Source organism: Panthera leo, chromosome A1 (assembly GCF_018350215.1).
Source record: "Panthera leo isolate Ple1 chromosome A1, P.leo_Ple1_pat1.1, whole genome shotgun sequence".
Classification (NCBI taxonomy): domain Eukaryota; kingdom Metazoa; phylum Chordata; class Mammalia; order Carnivora; family Felidae; genus Panthera; species Panthera leo.
This window is the reverse complement of record NC_056679.1, coordinates 117,002,017-117,026,009: the sequence shown is the minus strand read 5'-3', so window position 1 is coordinate 117,026,009 and position 23,993 is coordinate 117,002,017. Positions and strand designations below refer to the sequence as shown.

Below are 23,993 nucleotides of genomic sequence, written 5' to 3'. Positions count from 1 at the left end.
TGCAAAATAAAGGAAAGAATTAGGCTATTAGAAGGAAAACTGAGGCCAAGAAATACTTAAGATAGAAGTATCTAATCAATTCAATTATTTAAAAGAGGAACTAGCAACAATCAATTGTCTGTCATGAGTACACATCTTGGGATTTTACTTCATTTTGTACAGGTAGAATTGGTCATGATTTTTATTAGGATTGTTTATATTATTGTAATTTTTAAATCAAATTTAACTCCTATAGTAATTAATCGAGGCCCAAATATATTATCCTGTTGTAAGGACATAATGCAATGCAGAAAATAAACATTCACCTCTACCACCCTCCCACAACAAAGATGACATGAGTTTCTATAAATAAACATCAAATAAGGTAATGTGAAAGGTGAATTACACTTGAGTGGATTCCACAGAATTCAATGATGGTTCATCATGGCTTTATCCATTTCTATCTCCTCAGTTTCTGTTCAGATTAATAGGAAAACATGTCTTTAAACATCCTGAAAATACATGAACTGGGTCAGTGCACATATAACAACACAAAATGCGCCAAGCATAATTTCATTTCAGATTGATTTCATATATATTGAGAGATTAAATCAACTGAGTTCAACCAAACTTCACTTCAGGTAAGAGCCAAAATGATGAAAGATTAAAACTGAGGATCTTTTTCAAAATGTTTCAACTCTAGGTAAAATAAGTAAAGCTAAATAAAATCTAAACTCTGACCATATGAAATAATTTTGTACTTAAAAAGCACTCTATCTATCCAGAAGGATAAAAAAATAAGATTATGGTGACCAGTCTCTATGGTTCACTTGATAAATGTTACTGAGAATAGATTTCCTTGAGGGTATGAATGACAAAATAAACTGATGAAGTAAAACCAACAACCATAAACACATTATATGGGTGTAGTTTCTTCTTTGAAACAGAGCTATTTCTAGTCCAACCCTAAGGATTTCCTTCCTTCAGTGGATATTCTGATTCCAGCTTAACGGCATCCCTGACATCTGTGCAGTCCTTTATTTACTCTCTTGACCTGCAGCACCACCACACATCTTCACAGATAGCTTACTGAATAATTTTTCATTTTAAAGCAAATTTTACTAGCAGTAAAGCATTTGTAGAACTCAGTTTAGATCACTGAAATATCTTGTAGAACATTGCTTTTTATTATAGAAAGAAGAACAGAATATCTTAATGTATCCTCCAAGGGTGTCAGTTGGTATGTGAAGAAACTGCCTTTTTATGGAAATGGATTACTTTAGATTCTTTCAGGAGAATGCATCTCTGTTTTACTCTCTTTTGTTTTGCTTTGCTAGAGTAGAATTGAATTGACATTTATCAACTTGTCTCACAAGTAATAACTCATTAGCATTTATTGTGGAACAAGTTCAGTACATACAAGGCAAACAGCATAACTTCCATGTACACATCACCCAGCTTCAAAACATCTTGTCTTGCTTCATCTATATCTTTTCCTCCACCCTCCGCCTCCCAGTCAATGTTTATTTTTGTATAGTTGTTTTAAGGTAACATTTACACAAATTCAAATGCACCAATCTTAACTGTGCCATTTTAACAATGGATCCATCCATGTAACCCACAACTCTTTCAAGATATAGAAGGTTTCCTTCATTCATTGGGAACCTTCTTACTCATATTCCAGCTTATTTTTAATAATTAGGTGGCAAAACCTTGGTTTCCTCTAGACACAACATGTAAAGGGAAACAATGTAAAAAAACACCATTTCCAATACTCATACCAATACTTATTATGTTCGTGTATGCTTATGTGAAGTGACAGATCATTAAGATTAACTGATTATTATCAAAGAGCTGAAATAATACTTTGATGAAACATTATAAAGTATATTAAACTTAATTTTATTTAGTTAGCTTATAATTATTGCATAGCTGATCAAGCTGATTTCCATTTTTATGCTACAAATGTTTGTTTTCCTTTCATTCCATTATACATTTTAAAAATTCTTCAAGTTTACTAAAAATGAAAGATAAAGACCAACCCTCATGGTTCATCTTAGAACTCTTTAATTTTGTTATAAATCTCTTAAAATCTCATTTAACTATATGCAAGAAAAAACAATGACTCAGGGCAAAGATGGAGACATGTAAGCAATCACTTAAAGAACCCTCTCAATTGATGGGAGAAAGAAATGATGCATAAAAGTCTGAAAATATAAAGGAATTGATGCTAAACACATTTGAAATCTCAAATGTTTGGGGAAGAAGACTTCCTTGTTAGATATCTGTCAGTTTTATTTTTTCAAAGAATCAACTTTTTATTTCATTGATTTTCTCTATTATTTTTATTTGGAATTTAATTGGTTTCTTCTATTATTTATACTATTTTCTTCCTCCTGCTTCTCCTGCTTGCTTTGGGTTATTTTTCTCTTATTTTTCTAGATTCTGGAGGTGGGAGATTAGATGATTGGGACTTTTCCTCTTTTCTTTAAAAAATTTTTTTAAGTTTTAGAGAGAGAGAGAGAGAAACATCACATGTGCACAGAGGCAGGGCAGAAAGAGAAGGAGAGAAAAAGAATCCCAGACAGGCTCCACACCATCAGTGATGAGTCCCACGCAGGGCTGGAACTCAATAAACGAACTGAGATCATGATCTGAGCTGAAATCAAGAGTCAAGACGCTTAACCGAGTGAGCCACCCAGGAGCCCCTTCCTCTTTTCTAATATGCATTTAGTGCTATAAATGTCCCTCTGCACTGCTTTAGCTGTGTCTTATAAATTTTAATTTGTTGTCTTTTCATTTTTAGTTAAGCTTGATGTATTTTTTATATTCCTTGAGACTTTGCCTTTGATCCATGGATTAATTAGAAATGTTTCGTTTTCGGGGCGCCTGGGTGGCGCAGTCGGTTAAGCGTCCGACTTCAGCCAGGTCACGATCTCGCGGTCCGTGAGTTCGAGCCCCGCGTCAGGCTCTGGGCTGATGGCTCGGAGCCTGGAGCCTGTTTCCGATTCTGTGTCTCCCTCTCTTTCTGCCCCTCCCCCGTTCATGCTCTGTCTCTCTCTGTCCCAAAAAAAAAAAAAAAAAAAAATGTTGAAAAAAAAGAAAAAAAGAAATGTTTCGTTTTCAAGCATTTGAAGATTTTCCTGTTACTTTATGTTTGATTTTTTAGTTTGATTCTATTGTGAATGGAGAACCCACACTGTATGATTTCAATTCTTTTAAATTGATTGAAGTTTGTGTATGGCCTTGTTTACACAGTCTATCTTGCATACTTTTGGGAAGCATTTGAAAAGAATGTGTATTCTGGTATTTTTGGCTAGGTGTTCTGTAAATATGGATTAGATCCATCCTGTTGAGGGTGGTGTTCGGTTCTGTGTTCTTGCTGATTTTCTGTATTGAAGTATCCAACTTTTATTGTAGATCTATTTCTCCTTTCAGTTTTGTCAGTTTTTGCTTCACGTATTTTGTACCTTTGTTGTTTGTAAATATGTACACGTATTTAGGAATGCTCTGTCCTCTTTTATCATTACCTAATGTCCTACTCTGTCTCTGGTCATTTTCTTTCCTCTGATGTCACTTTATCTGACATTAGTATGGCCACTCCTAATACATTTTTATCAACATTTGCATAATATGTTTTCCATCTTTTTACATTCAACTTGCCTATATCATATTTGAAGTGAAGTTTCTTGTAGACAGCATACAGTTGGTCATTTTTAAACACATTATATCAATCTCTTTGTATTGATTGGTGTGTTCAGACCATTTGCATTAAATGTAATTACTGATATGTTAGACCATTTACCTTAAATGTAATTACTGATATATTAGAGCCTAAGCCTGACATTTTATTTTTTCTTTTATATTTGTTCTGATTTTTGTTTCTGTTTTCTTTTTCCTGCTTTTCTTGTAGTTTATTAGAACACTTTTTTAGAATTCCACTTTATCTATAGCGTTTTTTGGTGTATCACACTGTATAGCTTTTATAGTAGTTGCTCCATACTTAACTTATTACAGTTTACTGATATGTCATTTTACCAGTTCAAGAGAAGGGTAGAAAACTTACCTCCCTTTAACCTCCCCCATTTAAAGCTGTCTTAAGTATTTCTTCAATATATACTTAGAACTAATCAGACATAATCATATATAATTTGGGATTCAACCATCAAACATAATTTAGAAAACTCAAGAGGAGAAGGAATGTCTATGGCATTTAACCGTATTTTTATTTACTGTGTTCTTCTTTCCTGATGTTCCAAGATTCTTTTTTTAATTGATTCCTTTCTGTTTGGAGAACTTCCGTCAGCCAGTCTTTTAGGGTAGGTCTACTGGCAACAAATTCTCTTCCTGAAAGATATTTTCACTGGATATATGATTCTTTTAACATTTCTTTTCTTTCAGCACTTGAAAAATATGTGTCACTTGTTTCTGACTCCCGTGGTTTTTGGTGAGAAATCTACTGTCACTGCCATCAAGATTTTTTCCTTCTCTTTAGTTTTCAGAAATTTGGTGTGGATTACCAGATTTGACGTCATGAGGTTTTTCCCGTTTTCAGCATGTCACTCTTCTGCTGTGAAGTTGCCAGGATATCCCTGCATCCTGTAGCAACAAATATCAACACTTCTCCTAGGGGAAGAAACAGAAATGCTCAAAATAAAGTGAGGGACTCACTTTAAAAGAGGATGGAGAGGAAAAACCAAAGATGTAAAATAAAGGAGAAATATAAGAAACTAGAGATATTATTGAGAATGTTCAATATCTGACAAAACACAAGGCTCAGAAAAAAATAAAGTTAGGAATACAGTTATTAAGGAAATAATAGTAGAGATGAAATGATCCCAGATATGAAAAGGCAGGAATTTTTAGAATTTTTCGGACATTAAATGACATATATGCTATATAGCACATCAATTAAGTGTAAAAGAAAACTAAATGCATTTTCAGACATGCAGAGACAGAGTTTATTTTTCATGTGCCCTCTCTTAGGAATCCACTTGAGGATATACTGTAGCACAGAGAGGGCTTTAAAAATAGGAGATAAGTAATCTATCAAACAATGGGCTTAACTAGGAGAGGTATAAAAACAAGATGATAGTTTTGTACACATTTAGAGATCATTTAGTCTAGACAGAAGCAGAAAGAGAGCTTCGGGCAAGAGTTATGGGAACCTGAATTATTTAGAAATATTTGAAGATATGGTAAAGCCAACTGATGGAGTCTAAAATGGTGAATCTGTAGCACCTGGGTGGCTCAGTTGGCTAAATCTGACTCTTGATTTCTGTTCAGGTCATGATCCCAGGGTTGTGGGATCAAGCCCCACATCAGGCTCTGTGCTAAGCATGGAGCCTGCTTGGGATCCCCCCCCTCTCCCTCTCTCTCCCTGTGCCTCTGTCCCCCACTTCTGTGCTCTCTCTCTAAAAAAGAAAAAGTAACCTAAAGTAAAGTAAAATAAAATAAAATGGTGAATTTATTTTATCTTGATTCTACGAACACTGTATTTTCAATGGCACAGGAAACACAACAGTAGATCAAAGGAGCAGAAAATACAGTCCTTAAGTAATATGGCTCTGCAATGAGCAATGTATTTTACTGCGGTTAAAAAATGTAACACAAAATTTACCATCATAACCATTTTGAGGTATACAGTTCCATAGTGTTAAGTACATTCACATTGTTGGGAAGCAGATCTCCAGAACGTTTCCACTTTGCAAATCTGAAACTCTATACCCATCAAACAAAAACTCTCCTTTTCCTCCTCCCCCAGTCCCTGGTAGGCACCATTCTACTTTCTGTTTGTATGAATTTAACAACCTTGGATACATCATATAAGTGGAATCATACTGTATTTGCCTTTTTGTGACTATCTTCTTTCACTTAGAATAATGCCCTCAAAGTTCATCCATGTTGTAGCATGTGATAGGCTTCCCTTCCTTTTTTAAGATTCCATACATGGGTATTTGGGTTGGTTCCATCTCTGGCCAGTTGTGAATACTGCTGCTATGAACATGGGTGCACAAATATCTTTGAGACCCTACTTTCAATTCCTTTAGGTATATACCCAGATATGGGATTGCCAGATCATATAGAAGTTCTCTTTTACACTTTTTTGAGAAGACTTCATACTGTTTTTATAGCAGTTGCACCATTCTACAATCTCACCAACAGTGCACGGAGGGAATAGTTTCTCCACATCCTTTTGAACACTTGCTATGTTCTGGTTTTTTTTTTTTTTTTGATAGCAGTCGTCCTAATGTGTGTAGGGTGACACTACATTGTGGTTTGGATTTCCATTTCTCTGATGATTAGTGATGTTGAACATTTTTTCATATGTTTGTTGGTCATCTGCATATCATCTCTGGAGAAATATCTAAGTCCTTTGCTCATTTTTTAATCAGGTTATTTGATTTTTTTGTTTTTGTTGGGTTGTAGGAGTTCTTAAATATTATGGACATTAACCCCATATCAGATATAGTATTTGCAAATATTTTCTCCCATTCCATAGGTTGCCTTTTCACTGTTGATGGTGTTCTTTGGTGCACAAAATTTTTTAAGTTTGATGTAGTCTCATTGGTCTATTTTCGCTTTGTTCCATGTGCTTCTGGTGTGAAAGCCAAGAAATCACCACCAAATTCAATGTCATGAAGCTTTTCTCCTATGCTTTCTTCTAGGAATTTTATAGTGCAATGAATATTTTAAGAAAATCAGTCTCTTATACATAGGAATTGGCGTGGCACTCACAAATAGGCCATGATCTCCTGTTGAATATAAACAACTTCACAGAACAACATCATTAAAGAGGGATTGTGATCAGATGGAACAAAACTGCAATAAGATGACATCATGATCATGCTTGAGCACAGTCAAAAACAAGAACGTTGTATAAACCAAAACAATGCCCAGAGTACTCTGTCCTGGCTGATTATGATTGAATGCTGGTTTTTAAAAAAACAATTACATTTTAACCTCCCTTTGTTCTTCTCATTTCCTGAATACAATTCAATAAGATACCCTATAATAGAATTACTCCCATTCACTGGAAGCATCCAGTCCAGGGCTACTTCCTCGAGCCCTATGCAAAACTACCAAACAAAAGCCTTATACTTTTTTAAGGAGCTATTACTAAGGTGACCAAAGCTTTCCCAGAACGTGCAGTCTCCCTTGTTACAACAAGTCAATAAACTCAGCTTTGTTCTGATCCAGTGTGTCCTTGTGATCTTTGGGTACAGGGCATTCATAATATAATGGTCATTAAAAGTGAATTTTTAATATTGATTTCAGATTCTACAACAGATATACAGACAAAAGGGGGGAATTCTATTCTTAGCTATGGTTATAGAGTAAAAATGTCATCAATCTGGACTATATAAAAGTGTAAGTTAATTTGACAGAAGTTGTAAAGTGTAAGGGAGAAAGAAGTAAGAGAAAAAAATAAGAATTGTATTTTTTCTGTCAGACAAGTAAATGAAAGGAACTGTTGTTATGAACAATAAGTGGAGGGTTTCAGCTTGTTCAGGGAAGTACTGGAAAATAGTGACAGAGCTCTATGTAAAGGATGAATGAGAGAAGTTTTAAGTGTGCTAGGTACTAGACAACAGTAGCCGAAAATTAAGGAAATTGTTTAGACTTTATGAAAAGGTTACAAACATATTCTTTAGTAATAAAAAAAGAATATAAGAAGGACTAGAAATAAAAGGTTTAAAGGTACTTTCCAATGGGATAAAATGAAAGTGTTGGCAAAAATATGGAGGAACTGGTACATCCAGACAGTACTGAGAGCAGTGTAAACTGGTACAACCACTTTGGAAACTATTTGGAAGAATCTACAAAAAGGGAACATGTACTTACTAAATGAGCAGCAATTTCACCCCTAGGTATATACCAACAGAAATGCATATACATGTTTGCCAAAGGACGTGTATGAGAATGTTCAAAGTAGTACTATTCAAACAGGCAAACTGTGCACCAACCCAAATATCCGTCTATAGTGGGATGGGTCATAAATTGTAAAATATTCATACAGTGGAATACTATACAGCAATGAGAATGAAAAACTAAAATTAAAAGCATTGTCATGGACAAATATCATAAACATAATGTTGAGTGAAATCAGCCAGACACAAAGCAGTTCATACTCTACTATTCCAATTATATAAATTCAAAACAGGCAAAAGTAAATCATAGTATTGGAAGTCAGGATATTGTTATACTTGGGCTGGTAGTGACTTTAAGGGGTAATTTGTGTGGCACCTGAAATGTTAGTAACGTTTCATTACTAACCACCAAGATGCTGGTACCAAGTATGTTAACTTTCTGAAAACACATTGAAATTATGATTCGTTCCCTTTTCTGTATGTATAATTCAATAAAAATTGTTTAAAAAATGTTTGCCAGTATGGATGAAAGCTAGGAAAGAAGAGTAGTTAGAACATTGTTGCTTTTTGTCAAGTTTTCTCACATATTACATTCATTATCATTTGCATGTATTCCTTTGAAAACAAAATAAAATTATGTAAAACCTTTTTATTTTTGCTATTTAGCATCAAAAACAGTGTGATGAAACAGAATGGACAGAATACAGAGAAAAACAGTATTTGATTTCATTAAGACAGCTTATCCTGACAAATACCATCAAAAGCAAACATTTTAGGAAAGTCAACAGCATGCATAGATTTGGGATGGCACTGTGTATACAAAGATGCAGTGACAGAGAATTCAGTTTTCCCAAAATTGGGCAAGATAAAGTTGAAAAGGATAAATTCAGGGAAATCATACCTGAAGGTGGGATTTTTCTCCATGACGCTCTCAAACTCGGTATTTGGGGAAATTAGAGATAAATGACAAAACTCACGGCATTGTGATCAGATCCCTAATTGAATCCAAAGCTATTCCGGAAGGTGGCGTTTTCCTCCATTTCCTTTCCAATGCCCTGGGGAGGGAAGTTCGGGATAATCGGCTTCAAGAACTTGAACTCACTAGTCTCCGAGCCTCCCTGCAGACACACCTCATACTGGTAGCTCTGGGACAGCGTCCCCGCGCCGCTGACGTCCACCAGGTGGCCCGGAAAGTGGCCCTCGGGCCCCGAGCAGCGACCCGCAGACGCCGCCCGGCTCCGCCTGCACAGCCGCACCGCCACGAACACCAGCACCGAGAACAGGAAGAGCGACGACACGGACGCCAAGGCCACGACCAAGTAGACGGTGAGCGGGTCTGCCCGCGCCTCGGCCGCCGCCACCTCCGGGAGCGGCAGGTAGGGCTGCGAGAAGCCGTCCACCAGCAGCACGTGCAGCGTGACGCTGGCCGAGCGCGGCGGCTCGCCATTGTCCTTGACCAGCACCACCAGCCTGTGCTTGACGGCGTCGCGCTCGCTCAGCAGCCGGGCCGTGCGCACCTCGCCGTTGTGCGCCCACACGCCGAACAGCCCGGGCTCCGTGGCCTTGAGCAGCTGGTACGACAGCCAGGCGTTCTGGCCCGAGTCGCCGTCCACCGCCACCACCTTGGTCACCAGGTAGCCCGCCTCGGCCGCCCTGGGCACCAGCTCGGTGCAGGGCGCAGAGCCGTTCTGCGGCGGGTACAGCACGAAGGGCGCGTTGTCGTTGTCGTCCAGCACCAGCACGCGCACCCGCGCCTGGCTGCTGAGCGCGGGCGAGCCGCGGTCGGCCGCGCGCACGCCGAACTCGAACGCCTGCAGCGCCTCGTAATCCAGGGACCTGAGCGCGAACAGCTGCCCGTTGTCCGCGTTGATGGACACCAGGGAGGCCAGGGGCAGCTGCGGGTCCGCGGGCGGCAGCAGCGAGTAGGTGACCTGGGCGTTGGCGCCCGAGTCCCTGTCCGTGGCGCTCACGCTGCCGATGTGCAGGGCGGGGCTGTTGTTCTCGCGGACGCGCAGGGTGTAGGTGGTTTGGCTGAAGGCGGGGGCGTTGTCGTTGACGTCGGAGACCGTCACGGTTATGTTGTGCTGCGTTTTCAGCCTGGGGGTCCCCAAGTCGGTGACGGTGATGGTGATGTTGTACTCGGCTTGGCTTTCTCTGTCCAGTGGCTTTTCTGTAACTAGGGTGTAAAAGTTCTTGAATGTGGGTTTCAAGAGAAAGGGAAGATCGTTCTGGATGGAGCAAACCATCCTACCGTTGTCCCCGGAGTCCGGATCAGAAACACTGAAAACAGCAACTACAGTCTCTGGGGAGTTTTCTGGGGTTGTGCTTGTGAGCGTTGACATGGTCAGTTCGGGGGCGTTGTCATTCACATCCACAACTTCTATAGCTACAGTGCATTTTCCTGAAAGGCCCCCACCGTCTGTGCCTGCAATTTCCACGTTATAGTATCGAGTTGCCTCGAAATCCAATGCCTTTTTCAGATGAATTTCTCCTGTTATTTCGTCTACTACAAATGGTTGAATAACTTGATTGCCTTGGAATAGAGTGTAGCGTACATTCCCATATGTTCCTGCATCTAAATCTTGGGCAGAGACAACGACAACTAAGGAGTTTGGGGGGCTGTTCTCCGGGACCTGTACCTCATAGAGCGACTGTAAAAACGCAGGGGCATTATCATTGATGTCCACGACTTCAATACGGACTGCAGTGGTCCCGGACCTAGGTGGATCCCCACCATCCAGCGCCGTAAGGGTTAAACTGAGTTCAGACTGCTCCTCCCGGTCCAGCGATTTGTCCAGCATGAGCTCTGGGTATTTTCTGCCATCTCCGCGATTATGAGTGACAACATGAAAATGGGAGTTGGGGCTGATTGTGTAGTTCTGAACAGTGTTGCTACCTATGTCAAAGTCCTGAGCTATTTTCAAAGGAAATACAGTCCCAGGCTGAACGCTTTCTGGGATTTTGAGGAGCATTTCCTTGTCTAGGAACTCTGGGGAATGGTCATTTATATCTGTGAGCTGCAGATCAGCCTGAAAAAACTGCACTGGGTTTTCCAGTAATAACTGGAAGTACAGTATACAGGGATCTGTCACTCCGCACAGCACCTCCCGGTCTAGTTTTTCATATAGCAGCAAATTCCCGGTTTCTACATCCAGTTCCAAGAGCTGTTTGTTTCCTTTGTAATGGATTCGCGCGCCTCGAGTAGCTAGTTCCCCCACCCTGAGCCCCAGGTCCTTTGCCAGGTTGGCCACAAAGGAGCCACTTTCTGTTTCTTCTGGAATGGAATACCTAATTGAGTCACAGCCAGCCTCCCACAAAAGCATCAATATAGTAAGAAAGAGAACTTGCCTTTTCTGTGGCGTTTTTGCTAGCGCTGTCTCCATTGTTCAGACCAAATTCATGTGGTGCAGTTTCTTCACCTCTGTATACGGTCGACCCAGATGATTTGGTTAAATAACCTTGAATTAGATCTTTCTGACTGACTCGCCCTAGAATGATGTCCTCTCTGAAGACATCTGCCCCTAGATCTTACCTAAAATACTTCCGTCTTTCAGGAAGCATTCATTATTCTGAGTCCCAGCTTAATGGCGTCCGGCATAGTCACAGAGCTTTTCATTCATACTCCTAGCCTGCAGCGCCACCAGGCGTCCTTATTTACTATTGCATATAGTATTTGTCATTTCATTCCAAATTATAACTGTTGTCATACCAATGTCCTTTTAAGTCACAGAAGTGCGCCCGATCGTTTCTCCAGTTCTTAAGTAGTGGAAGTTCTAAAGAAATATCTGTTGGGTTAGCTTTCAGTAAAAGAACACTTTTCAGAACAAACTGAAATGATATATTAGTGTTCCTCATAAAATACATTTTGAGAAGAAACTTTCTCTTGTGGGTTTGATTATATTTAAGAAATAAGTGATAACTGATGTTTACAAAAGTTTACAATTTTTAAAAAGTCACTATTTTGAAATATATATCAGAAAAGGGTACACATTCTAAGTGTACAACTCAATACATTTTCATGAAGTGAGCACACTTGTATAAGTAGAACCTAAATTAAAACTGTTACCAAAACCCTTGAAGCCCCCTTCTGTTTTTGTGTGCTCATCACCCTCCCTGCTAAATGTAAGCATGCTTCTGACTTCTATTATCATAGATTCGTTTCTTTTTTTTAACTTTTTTTTAACGTTTATTTTTGAGACAGAGAGAGACAGAGCATGAGCGGGGGAGGGTCAGAGAGAGAGGGAGACACAGAATCTGAAACAGGCTCCAGACTCTGAGCAGTCAGCACAGAGCCCGACGCAGGGCTCGAACTCAGGGACCGCGAGATCTTGACCTTAGCCGAAGTCGTTCGCTTAACCGACTGACCTACCCAAGCACCCCTCTTTTTTTTTAACTTTTATACAAATGGACTTATGGAGTATTTCTCTTTTATGTTTGGCTTCTTTTACTCAACATTATGTTTGTAAAATTCATCTGTTACACACTATCCTAATTAATTTTATTCTCAGTGCTTTATATTATTCTATTGTATGACTGTACTACTATTTGTTTATTCTCCAATTGATTGGGTGCTCCAGTTTGAGGGTATTTTGGATAGTGCTGCTATGAACATTCTTGAACATGTCTTTTAGTGTCTATGGGAGCATTTATGTTGAATATATTCCTACGACTTAGACTTCTGTGTTATAAGACATGAATATATATTTAGCTTTAACAGATATTGCAAAAGTTTACAAATGTGGTTCCATGAAAACCAGCAAAGAATGACAGTTTCAGTTGTTCCATGTCCTTGTCAACACTTGATATTGTCTTTTAATTTTAACCACCCTGATGAGTGTGTAGTGATATCATATTGTAACTTTAATTAGCAACTCCTTGATTAATTAATCTATCTACCTATTTAGGGCATTTGCCTTTTTTTCTTATCAATCTTTAGAAGTTCCTTATTATATTCTGAGTATAAGCACTTTTTCAGAAGTAAGTATGGCAAATATCTTCTCCTACTCTATGGCTTGCATTTTAGTTCTCTTGTGCTATCTTTGATGAACAAAACTTCTTATTTTTAGTCTAATTTATCAATATTTTTTAATTTATGGTTTTAAGACTTTTTGTGTTCTTGGGGTGGCTCAATCAGTTAAGTATCCCACTCTTGTTTTTGGTTCAGGTCATGATCTCATGGTCTGTTGGAATGAGCCCCTAGTCTGGCTCCATGCTGGGCATGGAGTCTGCTTGGAATTCTCTCTTCTCTCTCTGCACCCCCCCCCCCCCCCGCTCCTGCACTCACTCTCTCTCTCAAAATAAATAAACATTAAAAAAAACACTTTTTTGTGTTCTCTTGAAACCTTTGCACATCTCAAGGTCATGGAAATATTCTTGTATGGCGTTTTTGAAAAATCAATTGCTTTACCTTTCACATTTAGAGCTATAGTATTCCAGAATTTTTTTCATATGAAGTTAGGGTTACATCATTTTTCATAAAAATATCCAGATTTTGCACTATCCTTTGAGAAGTTTCATTCCCCTTTGTTTTTGAAGTGTCATTTTTGTTATAAATCAGGTGACCATAGGTCTATTCAAGACTCTTCTTTCCATTTTTCCCTTAATTTATCCTGCAATACCATATTTTCTTAATTACTATAGCTTTATAATAGTCATTATTATTGGGGCATCTGGCTGGGTCTGTCAGAAATGCTTGTGACTCTTGATCTCAGGGTTGTGAGTTCAGGCCCCATGTCAGGTATAGAAATTACTTAATAAATAAGTCCTCCACTTTCATTCTTTTTCTTCAAGATTGTTTTGGTTCTTCTTGTCCCTTTGCATTTCTATATAATCTCTAGATTTGGCCTGTCAATTTTTACAAAGAAATCTGCTGAAATTTTGTTTAGAATTTTATTCCATCTATAGACTGGGGATAATTGACATATTCCCAACATTGAGTCTTCCAACTATTGAAAATTATATATCCTCTATTTATTTAGATCTTTAACCTTTCTCAATATTTTATAGTTTTTCAGTATATAAGTCTTACACATATTCTGTTAGTTTCTAGATAATTGATATTTTTTAAACTATTGTAAATTATACTTAAGATTTTTAATTTTAGGATTTTTGTTGCTATCAGAAATACAATTTATATTTTATGCTACCTTATAACCAGTGGAATTGCTAACTAGTTTATTTATTAAGCCTAATCATCAAGTGATTCTTTACGACTTTTTATATGTACAATCATGTCATTTTTTAAAGTTTATTTAGAGAGAGAGAAAGAGAGAGCACAAGCGGGGGAGGGTCAGGGAAAGGGAGAGACAGAATCCCAAGCAGGCTCTGCACTGTCAGCACAGAGCCTGACATGTCGCTCAAACTCATAAACATTGAGATCATGACTGGAGTGGAAATCAGGAGTCAGATGCTGAACAAACTGTCACCCAGGCGCCCCATAGTCTGAAAACTTTTGGTTGTTTAATTAATTATTTAATCTAACCACGATTGATGTAATATTTGATAATTCTCTATTTATATTTACCATCTATTTTTTTCTATTTGTCCCTAAAGTTTTGTTCTTTTTAGACTATTCAGATATTTGTTATTTTTCATTTTCCTTCAGTTAGTTTTTTAGTTAATTTTGTAGTAATTATCCTACAGATTAAAGCATGTATCTTTGATCTACAAGAGTCTGATACAAACTTTTTAATTTTACTACTTCCATGATCATTCTTAGAACCCATCGACTGTATCTATATCATCTTCCCCTTTACATTATTGTTGTCATGAATTTAAATCTTGTATATATTTTAAATCTTTTAAGAAACTGTTTTTGCCTCGTATAATCAATATTAATTTGTATTTATTCTTCCTGTTGCTCTTCGTTTCTTCCTGCAAGTCTGATTCCTTTAGGACTGTTCTCCCTCTACCCAGTGAATTCTACTAAAAACATTTGTTTTGGTGCAAATGTGACTATCATTAATTCTCTTGGTTTTTATCTGTTTGAAAACTTTATTTTTGAAGGATATTTTCTGATGATAGAAGAGTGCTAATCTGGTTTCTTTTTCCCACGACCTTAAAGACCTCATTTCTTTGTCTTTTGGTTTCATGATTTATGTTGAAAAGCCAGCTCTCCATTTTACTGTTGCTCCTTTAAGAGTAATGTGTCATTTTTATGTGGTTGCTTTTAAGATTTTCTCCTTGACGCTGGTCTTCAGCAGTTTTCCTATGATATTTCCTAGTTGTATTTTGTATTTTATTTCTCTCTCTTTTTAAAATTTTTTAATGTTTATTTTTGAGAGAGAGAGAGAGAGAGAGAGAGACAGACAGACAGACATGGGAGCATGGGAGGGGCAGAGAGAGGAGACACAGAATCTGAAGCAGGCTCCAGGCTCTGACCTGTCAGCACAGAGCCCAACACGGAGCTGGAACTCATGAACCGAACCATAAGATCATGACCTGAGCCAAAGTCAGAGGCTTGACCAACTGAGCCACCCAGGTGCCCCTGTATTTTATTTCTATTGACTGGGTTTCCCTGAGCATTTTGGGTGATGAAGGATTTGTACAAATTCTTCGTCATTATCTCTTCAAACATTGCTTATTCTCCATTCCTAGTATCTCTTCTCCTTTTAGGATTACAATCCTATGTATATTAGAGTTTTTCATTATGTCTCACTTGTCAATTATGTTCTTTTCTGTATCTTTCTTTCTTTTTTATATGAAATTTATTGTCAAATTGGTTTCCATACAAAACCCAGTGTTCATCCCAACAGGTGCTCTCCTCATTGTCCATCATCCACTTTCCCCTACTGCCCATCCCCCAACAACCCTCAGTTTATTCTCAGTTTTTAAGAGTCTCTTATGGTTTGCCTCCTTCCCTCTCTGTAATTTTTCCCCCTTCCACTCCCCCATGGTCTTCTGTTAAGTTTCTCAGTATCCACATAAGTGAAAACATATGGTATCTTTCTCTGTATGACTTATTTCACTTAGCATAACACTCCAGTTCCATCCACGTTGCAACAAAAGGCCATATATGTTTCTGTATTTTTCAATATTTTTTCCTATGCTGATTTTTGGATATTTTATATTGGTCTGTCTTTCATTCATTAATCCTGTATTCCTTTATATCTACTAAGTCATAAACTACCTTAATAGCTTTTAATTTCAGATATTATATTTTTCTGTTCTGTAATGAATTTCTATTTTAAATATCAATTCTCTGGTGAAATTCTCTTTTGTTTTCTCTATTCTTTTTTTAAAAATTTTTAAAAATGTTTTTATTTATTTTTGAGACAGAGAGAGACACAGCATAAGCAGAGGAGGGGAAGAGAGGGAGAGAGACTCAGAAGCTGAAGCAGGCTCCAGGCTCCGAGCTGTCAGCACAGAGCCTGACGCGGGGCTCGAACTCACAGACTGTGAGATCATGACCTGAGCTGAAGTCGGACACTTAACTGACTGAGACACCCAGGTGCCCCTATTTTCTCTATTCTTTACAATCTATTAGTCATACTTATTTTAACATCATTGTCAGTAAATTCTAGTATCTGTTTGTATTGTCTGTTTTTTCTCTAGGTTTTTTTCATGTCAACCAGTTTTTTGTATGTCTTCCTAGTAGTTTTTTTATTGAATTCTCAATATTTATGTAAAAAGCTGTCCAGGATCCAGATGATATTATCTTTTTCCAAAAAGAGTTCACCTTTTCCCATTAACTTCAATCATGTGAAATCCAATTTCCTTAATCCAAACAGGCACTGTAATTAGTCAAGCTGCTTTGCAGTCCTAATAACACCTAACCCTCCAGAATTACCAGTTCAGAACTTAGTGTATTGTCCACAGTCCCTTCCCATGGCAGTTTCTAAACCCTAATCTTTACGCATCAAGACTATCAAAAGTGCACTCTGCTATTCAGAGATTTTTTTTTTTACTTAGGTTTTTAGTCTTCTAAAAGACTAAATGGAATGTCCCTGAGTTTGACAAGTATCCTGAGGGGAAAACTGGCCTTGAGCTTGAATCTTCCAGTCTGCGGAAGGCTAATGAATGTGCTCTACCCCTAGCAAGAGTCTTTTGTCTGTTCTAAGACTTAGCAAATTTCCTCAAGGGCAAATCGACTGTAGAAGTCGGTTCACAACTAGAGGATTCTCCTTTTCAGAAATCTTAGCCCTTTCTGTTCTTATTATAACACCTGCTGTCTGTTGCTTCCAACAGATAATTTCTGAATTTTAACGAGTTTTTGTGGTTGTTTCTGCTGTTAGATAATACATCCAGTCTACCTGTAAGCAGAATTCCACCAAATAAGTGTATAACTTTTAACCTCAGGCTTTTTAAAATCTGTATTTTGTAACTTTGGTAGTAAAGGAAGAGGGGTCCTTAAAGTGGTTGTAAAGTCCTATACAATGCCTTCAGTAAAATTTCTGCCCCCAAAACAGCATATGTTAAACTGACCAAATGCTGTGCCTAAAAACAGTAAAGTAACTGTAAAAGATGTATGTATAAGATAGAAGTTAGTTGAACCTATTGTGGTAATCATTTCACAATATGTGTAATTCAAAGCATCATGCTGTACACCTTAAATTTACAGTGCTGTAAATTATTTCTCAATGAAAATTATTAATATTATTAATAATGAAATTATTTCTCAATTATTTATCAATAACACTGGGAAAAGGATGCACTTATAACAGAAACATGTGAGAAACATAGAATTGAAATGAACAATGTTATCAAGATATTTGGCCTCCATTCTTTATTTTTGTTTTGCAACAATAGAACTGGCCAATTTTTCATAATGTAGGCATTTGTGCAAGTTATTTGGATCATATTTACTACTAAATTATAATGACTGATTTTCAAAGTCTGGTGTAAGGAATGACCTATGCTTTATGGTAAAGAATGATCTGTGCTTTATGAATACATACAGAAATCCATAAAATAATATACAAAGTAATTCACAAATTTACCTACAAATTCATAAAGGTGGGTTCTGGGTGTTTATTTAGCCAGTCTCATTTGGGCAATTATACAATTGGGAATTTCCTGACATAAACAAAAAGAGAGAGAGAGAGAGAGAGAGAGAGAGAGAGAGAGAGAGAGAGAAAGTCAACTTGGATTTTCATAATGGTGAAATACACTGGTGAAAGCTTCAGTCAGATTTCTTGTCATCATACATAAAGCTATTCATATAATAGCTAATAAACAGTTCAGTCAGATTTCTTGTCACCATACATAAAGCTATTCATATAATAGCTAATCAGTAGTTGTTAAAGTTGACTACCAAATTTATGTCCATATATACTTGTGCTTAATTTTGTTCTCATTTTTATTGCTTTCTCATTTCAATTTTTAGACTGGATGAAGGCTAAAAGTTATGTTTCAAGAATAACTTAACCAGTAATTCCCCTTTTTATGTCACTTTACCCTTAGAGAAAAAAGTAATTCAAGGTTAATAAGTACAAGTAATTAAATTCCAGTAGAATGACCCATGAGATTTAAAAATATTTAGACTACAAAACAGACTCTTTAATTGCTCACATTGTACCAAAAGTTCAACTAAGAGGTCTTATACTTATATCCATATAAATTTAGTTGGAAACCACATGATCAGCTTACTAGGCTTACTGAACACAACATAAAACAATTACACTTAAGATAAGTTCATTCTTGGGGCGCCTGGGTGGCGCAGTCGGTTAAGCGTCCGACTTCAGCCAGGTCACGATCTCACGGTCCGTGAGTTCGAGCCCCGCGTCAGGCTCTGGGCTGATGGCTCGGAGCCTGGAGCCTGTTTCCGATTCTGTGTCTCCCTCTCTCTCTGTCCCTCCCCCGTTCATGCTCTGTCTCTCTCTGTCCCAAGAATAAATAAAAAACGTTGAAAAAAAAAATTTAAAAAAAAAAAAAAAAAAAAAAAAAAAAAAAAGATAAGTTCATTCTTATTTAATTTCTATTTCTGTTCTTATTGTCCAAAATGACAAAATAATGCTTATTTCTTACAATGAAAGTTTAACATAAAACTGATAAATTGAAATAAAATACCTCAAAGCTACATTGAAGAGAAGATAACTTGGACATCAAAGGTAAATAATTATTTGGTTGATAACGGATGTTCATGTCTGCAAAGTAATTTAAAGTGAAAATCTTGTACCAGCCAATAATCAAACCTGAATAGGATAAGAGAAACTCAGAAGAAATTCTTTCTTTTGAAAGGTGAGGAGAAGCTGCAGGAAAACCAAAAGAAATATACATTATACTTGAACTTTTATTTACAGAGGAAAAGGAAGGACAAGGAAGTAATGATGCCTTTCCTGTTTTGCATCCTTTGAAAGGATCTAAGGTGTACTTAAGGTTCTGAAATAGTTATAAAGGATTTTACCAAGTAGTGACTTAGTTTTGTTTAGTGAACCTGATACCAAATTATAGAAGATTTTTCTCTTCAATTATTTATGAGAATAATTTTTAAAATTTATTATTAGTATTTATGGAATACATACAGTGTGCCATGTAAGTATCGATCAAATACATTTTTTAAATTCTAGCATACATGGTGTGCAAAACAGAAAGTCACAATTTTAGTGTATTAATATTTTAATGGAAGTGCATGTTTATGTACAATCTGAGAGATACAAATGTTATATGCTTATGGTTATTCAGGGAGGAGCCTGGAGAGCAATGAACAAAGCCTAGGTATTTCAAACACTCTACAGATAAAGTTAACGGTAAAGACAAACACCACAAATATAGAGAAATGCATAATTACATAAAAGCTTTAAGACATTAAGAAGTTGATTTAAATAAAATTTCTTCTTATGCTACTTGAGTAATTTATAGTTATGGAAAGATTAATCACCAAGAGAAGATCAAATATGGAGAATATACATACTTAATCAGTTAACTAAAAATGCCAAGTCCAATGAATATTAATAAAAGGAGAAAAATTTGGCACAATCAGGGACACCCATAGGTTTGGAATAGAGGTGCACATATTTAGACAACAAACTTTTTTAAAAGAAAGGTGTTGCAATGGGAGTTAGGTTGACCAAAATTAAGGAGAGGCTGACTTGACCAAATACAATCCTTAACTGAATACAAAGCTATTCCTGCAGTTGGGGTTTTCTTTTATTTCTCTCTCAGTGTCTTCAACCAAGAGGTTGGGAAATATCGGCTTCAGGAATTTGAACTCACCAGTCCTAGGGTCTCCCGTCAGACACACGTCATACTGGTAGCTCTGCGAAGGCGTCCCCGCGCCACTGACGTCCACCAGGGGGCCCGGAAAGTGGCCCTCGGGCCCCGAGCAGCGACCCGCAGACGCCGCCCGGCTCCGCCTGCACAGCCGCACCGCCACGAACACCAGCACCGAGAACAGGAAGAGCGACGACACGGACGCCAAGGCCACGACCAAGTAGACGGTGAGCGGGTCGGCCCGCGCCTCGGCCGCCGCCACCTCCGGGAGCGGCAGGTAGGGCTGCGAGAAGCCGTCCACCAGCAGCACGTGCAGCGTGACGCTGGCCGAGCGCGGCGGCTCGCCATTGTCCTTGACCAGCACCACCAGCCTGTGCTTGACGGCGTCGCGCTCGCTCAGCAGCCGGGCCGTGCGCACCTCGCCGTTGTGCGCCCACACGCCGAACAGCCCGGGCTCCGTGGCCTTGAGCAGCTGGTACGACAGCCAGGCGTTCTGGCCCGAGTCGCCGTCCACCGCCACCACCTTGGTCACCAGGTAGCCCGCCTCGGCCGCCCTGGGCACCAGCTCGGTGCAGGGCGCAGAGCCGTTCTGCGGCGGGTACAGCACGAAGGGCGCGTTGTCGTTGTCGTCCAGCACCAGCACGCGCACCCGCGCCTGGCTGCTGAGCGCGGGCGAGCCGCGGTCGGCCGCGCGCACGCCGAACTCGAACGCCTGCAGCGCCTCGTAATCCAGGGACCTGAGCGCGAACAGCTGCCCGTTGTCCGCGTTGATGGACACCAGGGAGGCCAGGGGCAGCTGCGGGTCCGCGGGCGGCAGCAGCGAGTAGGTGACCTGGGCGTTGGCGCCCGAGTCCCTGTCCGTGGCGCTCACGCTGCCGATGTGCAGGGCGGGGCTGTTGTTTTCGCGGACGCGCAGGGTGTAGGTGGTTTGGCTGAAGGCGGGGGCGTTGTCGTTGACGTCGGAGACCGTCACGGTTATGTTGTGCTGCGTTTTCAGCCTGGGGGTCCCCAAGTCGGTGACCGTGATGGTGATGTTGTATTCGGCTCTGCTCTCTCTGTCGAGGGGACTCTCCGTTACCAGCGTGTAGAAATTCTTGAAAGTCGGTTTCAGAAGGAACGGCAGATTATCTGGGATAGAGCAAATCATCTTTCCATTGTCTCCAGAGTCTCTATCTCGAATTCTGAAGATAGACACTACAGTCTCAGGAGCATTTTCTGGGATGGAGTTGGTGAGTGAAGATATGGTAAGCTCAGGGGCATTGTCGTTCACATCCACCACGTGTATGACTACAGTGCCTTTTCCAGAAAGGCCTCCGCCATCTATGGCCTCAATTTCTACGTGGTAAGATTTAATGTGTTCAAAATCCAGTTTCTTTGTCAGTCGGATTTCTCCTGTGACTTCATTAATTGAGAAAGTTTGTTTAATTTCATCTGATGCTTGGAAAAAGCCGTAGGAAACACTCCCGAAGTTTCCAGAATCTATATCTTTAGCTGAGACACTAAGTACTGGGGAGTCTAGGGAGCTGTTTTCCAAGACCTGTACTTCATATGGGGTGTGCACAAACTCTGGAGCATTGTCATTGACGTCTGTGATCAGGATTCGCACTGTGATGGTGCCAGACTTAGGTGGAGATCCACCATCCAGTGCTATGAGGGTTAAGCTGAACGCAGGCTGCTCCTCTCGATCCAGCGCTTTGTCCTGCACCAAATCTGGGTATTTCTTGGCCTCACTATGATTTCGAGTTAGAACATGAAAATAAGAATTGGGGCTGATAGTGTACTTTTGAAGGCCATTGCTACCCACATCCAAATCCTGAGCTAATTTCAACGGAAACAGAGTCCCTGGCTGGCTGTTCTCCGGTATTTTCAAGAGCATTTCCCCAGTCGGGAATACTGGGGAGTGGTCATTTATGTCCTGGATTGATAATTCTCCTTCAAAAAATTGCACCGGCGTTTCCAGCAACACTTGGAAATGCAGTACACACGGTTCAACAGAGCCACATAGTTCTTCCCGGTCTATTTTCTCTCTCAAAAGCAAATCTCCAGTCTGACGATCCAGTTGCAAGCGCTGCTTGTCATCGTCAGACACCACCCGGGCTGACCTAGCGGTCAGTTCCCCAATTCCCAGGCCCAGATCTTTGGCCAGATGGGCTATAAAGGAGCCACTCTCTGTTTCTTCTATCACAGAATAACGAATAGGCTCAGGGCAAGCCTGGGACAAGAACACCATCAAAATAAAGGCCACCACTTGCCTGTTTGGTTGAATTCTCCCTGGCGTCTTCATGTTGGAGTCCGGGCGCTTACATCCAAACCTTCCTAGCAACCACAAAAAAACTGGAGATACTAAATTCTGGTTTCTTGTTTGGCAGAATCCTCACAAAGTTGCCTTTAATCTTAAATTCGTTTATCGCAGCCCAAACTCGCTGGTAACCCAGTACGGCTGGCAAAGCTTCTTCCGTGTATTTGATTCCTTTTTGCAACAAAGGAATACGGAGCTTTTTACAGCTCTTTATTCACAGTCTTAGCCTGCAGCGCCACCCTGCGTCTTGATTGGGAAATTAATATTTTCAAGTCAAAGCATATTTTGTTAAGGGTCCAAATGTAAACTATTTTTTAAGGTGTATATAACTTTTACAAACCTTGTTATTCCATCCAATTGCATAATATATAAGGTTACTTCATTATATTGCATGAGCTAGAGAAATTGTGAGCACAAAGCAGTATACCCTGATCTCCCCACATTCTAATCAGTGTAACTTCAAAGAATTCCATTTTCCCTTTGCATAATCTAACCAGGGGATATAAATTCTCATAAAATTATAATTCATAATAGTTACATTTGTTTATTTCCAAGTATGTGAGGAATTAATGATGATGCAAAAGCTTGTTAAGGTGTTCTGTATCACAAGGTCTCAGGGAGACTATTTTTCAAAGGAAAGTTTCTATGTCGCTACACTGGTACAAATAGTAATATAGTTGAATGAAGAGGCATTTTGATTTGTTATGAATCCTTTTACAGTGTAAACCCACATTAAATTCAGAAGGAATAAAAAAGTATTAGTATTTGATTCTATTCTCTCCAAGTAATAGACTTGGAGAGTAAATGAAAGGGGTTTTACCGACAAGGAAACTGAAGGGTATAGGATTTGATTACTCTACTTGACTATTAGCAGGATAATATAAAGACAAAATCAAGTGAATAAAAATCATAATATTTTGTTAAGATAAAGGGTTTAAGTTTAAGCTTACTTTGTTAGATAGATATCTATATTTTATGTTTGCTTCTTAGCACATTCATCCTTTGTATCCCAGATACTATATTCTTCAACCAACTCACTGCGGGGTGGGGGGTGGATAGGAAATCTTGATTTAAAACATTTTAATCTGTGAACAAAGGGTGCCTCAGGCCTTGTCTATTCATATATCATAAAGAGAAGAAACGTATTTATAAAATGGGTTCCAGCACAGTGTGCAGCTATTGTAATTGCCCTGATACAGTAAGTTAACTGAGATACAGTTAACCAGTTTGTTGGTTACAATTAGTATATTAAGTGGAGTGCCATTTATCTTGGCACATATGGGATTTCCCCTCCTTAAATACCCTGTCATTTTATTTAATTAGTTAATTAACTTAATAAATTATAATTCATGTAGAATGAGTTATTTTAAAAGCATGATAATCTTAGATTCTGTTAGTGACAGAAAGTATTATAAAAATATTTTGGGGGGCACCTTGGTTAAGTGTCTGACACTTGATTTTGGCTCAGGTGGTGATTCGATTTGGGAGCTCAAGCCCCGCATTGGGCTCTGCACTGTGAGTGCAGAGCCTGCTTGGGATTCTCTCTCTCTGTCTCCGCTTCTCCCTTGTTCGTGCTCTCGCTCTCGCTCTCTCTCTCTCTCTCTCTCCCAAAAATAAATAAACCTAAAAAATATTTTTGAAAGAAGCCTGGATAATGGTGATCATTCAAAAATATCAGCTGAATAAATAAATTA

At 38.9% G+C, this 23,993-nt stretch overlaps 3 protein-coding genes across 5 annotated transcripts in view; all 3 read right to left on the bottom strand.

Moving 5' to 3' along the window:
* Position 1: 1 nt before the first annotated feature.
* On the bottom strand, positions 2 to 22,868 carry PCDHB4 (protocadherin beta 4). Of its 2 annotated transcripts, none has more exons than XM_042937364.1 (2): positions 20,004 to 22,868; positions 2 to 491 (listed from the first exon to the last, which is right to left on the bottom strand). In XM_042937364.1, the coding sequence occupies exons 1-2, from the start codon at positions 22,282 to 22,284 to the stop codon at positions 448 to 450; spliced, it is 2,325 nt and encodes a 774-aa protein (XP_042793298.1). In that variant the 5' UTR covers positions 22,285 to 22,868; the 3' UTR covers positions 2 to 447. The 2 variants fall into 2 exon arrangements, with proteins under 2 accessions (XP_042793298.1, XP_042793294.1); XM_042937360.1 differs by lacking the exon at positions 2 to 491 and adding an exon at positions 18,759 to 18,934.
* The window catches only part of PCDHB3 (protocadherin beta 3), a 31,808-nt gene continuing 11,673 nt past the window's right edge, over positions 3,859 to 23,993 (bottom strand). The window contains exon 2 of the mRNA XM_042937394.1: positions 3,859 to 4,605. Within this exon, the coding sequence (XP_042793328.1) occupies positions 4,594 to 4,605 (12 nt within the window). The 3' untranslated portion in view covers positions 3,859 to 4,593. The remainder of the gene's footprint in view (positions 4,606 to 23,993) is intronic.
* Positions 4,522 to 11,745, bottom strand: LOC122219119 (protocadherin beta-5). 2 transcript variants are annotated; one of them, XR_006202268.1, is made up of 2 exons: positions 8,752 to 11,745; positions 4,522 to 4,605 (listed from the first exon to the last, which is right to left on the bottom strand). XR_006202268.1 is itself a non-coding variant. In XM_042937372.1 (2 exons), exon 1 carries the CDS (start codon positions 11,231 to 11,233, stop codon positions 8,846 to 8,848), a length of 2,388 nt encoding a protein of 795 aa, XP_042793306.1. In that variant the 5' UTR covers positions 11,234 to 11,745; the 3' UTR covers positions 4,523 to 4,605; positions 8,828 to 8,845. The 2 variants fall into 2 exon arrangements, 1 of the variants encoding a protein (XP_042793306.1); XM_042937372.1 differs by having other exon boundaries at positions 4,523 to 4,605; positions 8,828 to 11,745.

What these genes read in the sequence shown, in the direction of transcription:
- PCDHB4 (XM_042937360.1), bottom strand. Translation starts at nt 22,284, where the DNA reads ATGAAGACGCCAGGGAGAATTCAACCAAACAGGCAAGTGGTGGCCTTT. An exon ending in GACGGGAGACCCTAGGACTG is followed by an intron (nt 18,935 to 20,003) that starts GTGAGTTCAAAT and finishes ATTACTTTGCAG; the next exon opens with ACATGAACATCCGTTATCAA.
- LOC122219119 (XM_042937372.1), bottom strand. Translation starts at nt 11,233, where the DNA reads ATGGAGACAGCGCTAGCAAAAACGCCACAGAAAAGGCAAGTTCTCTTT.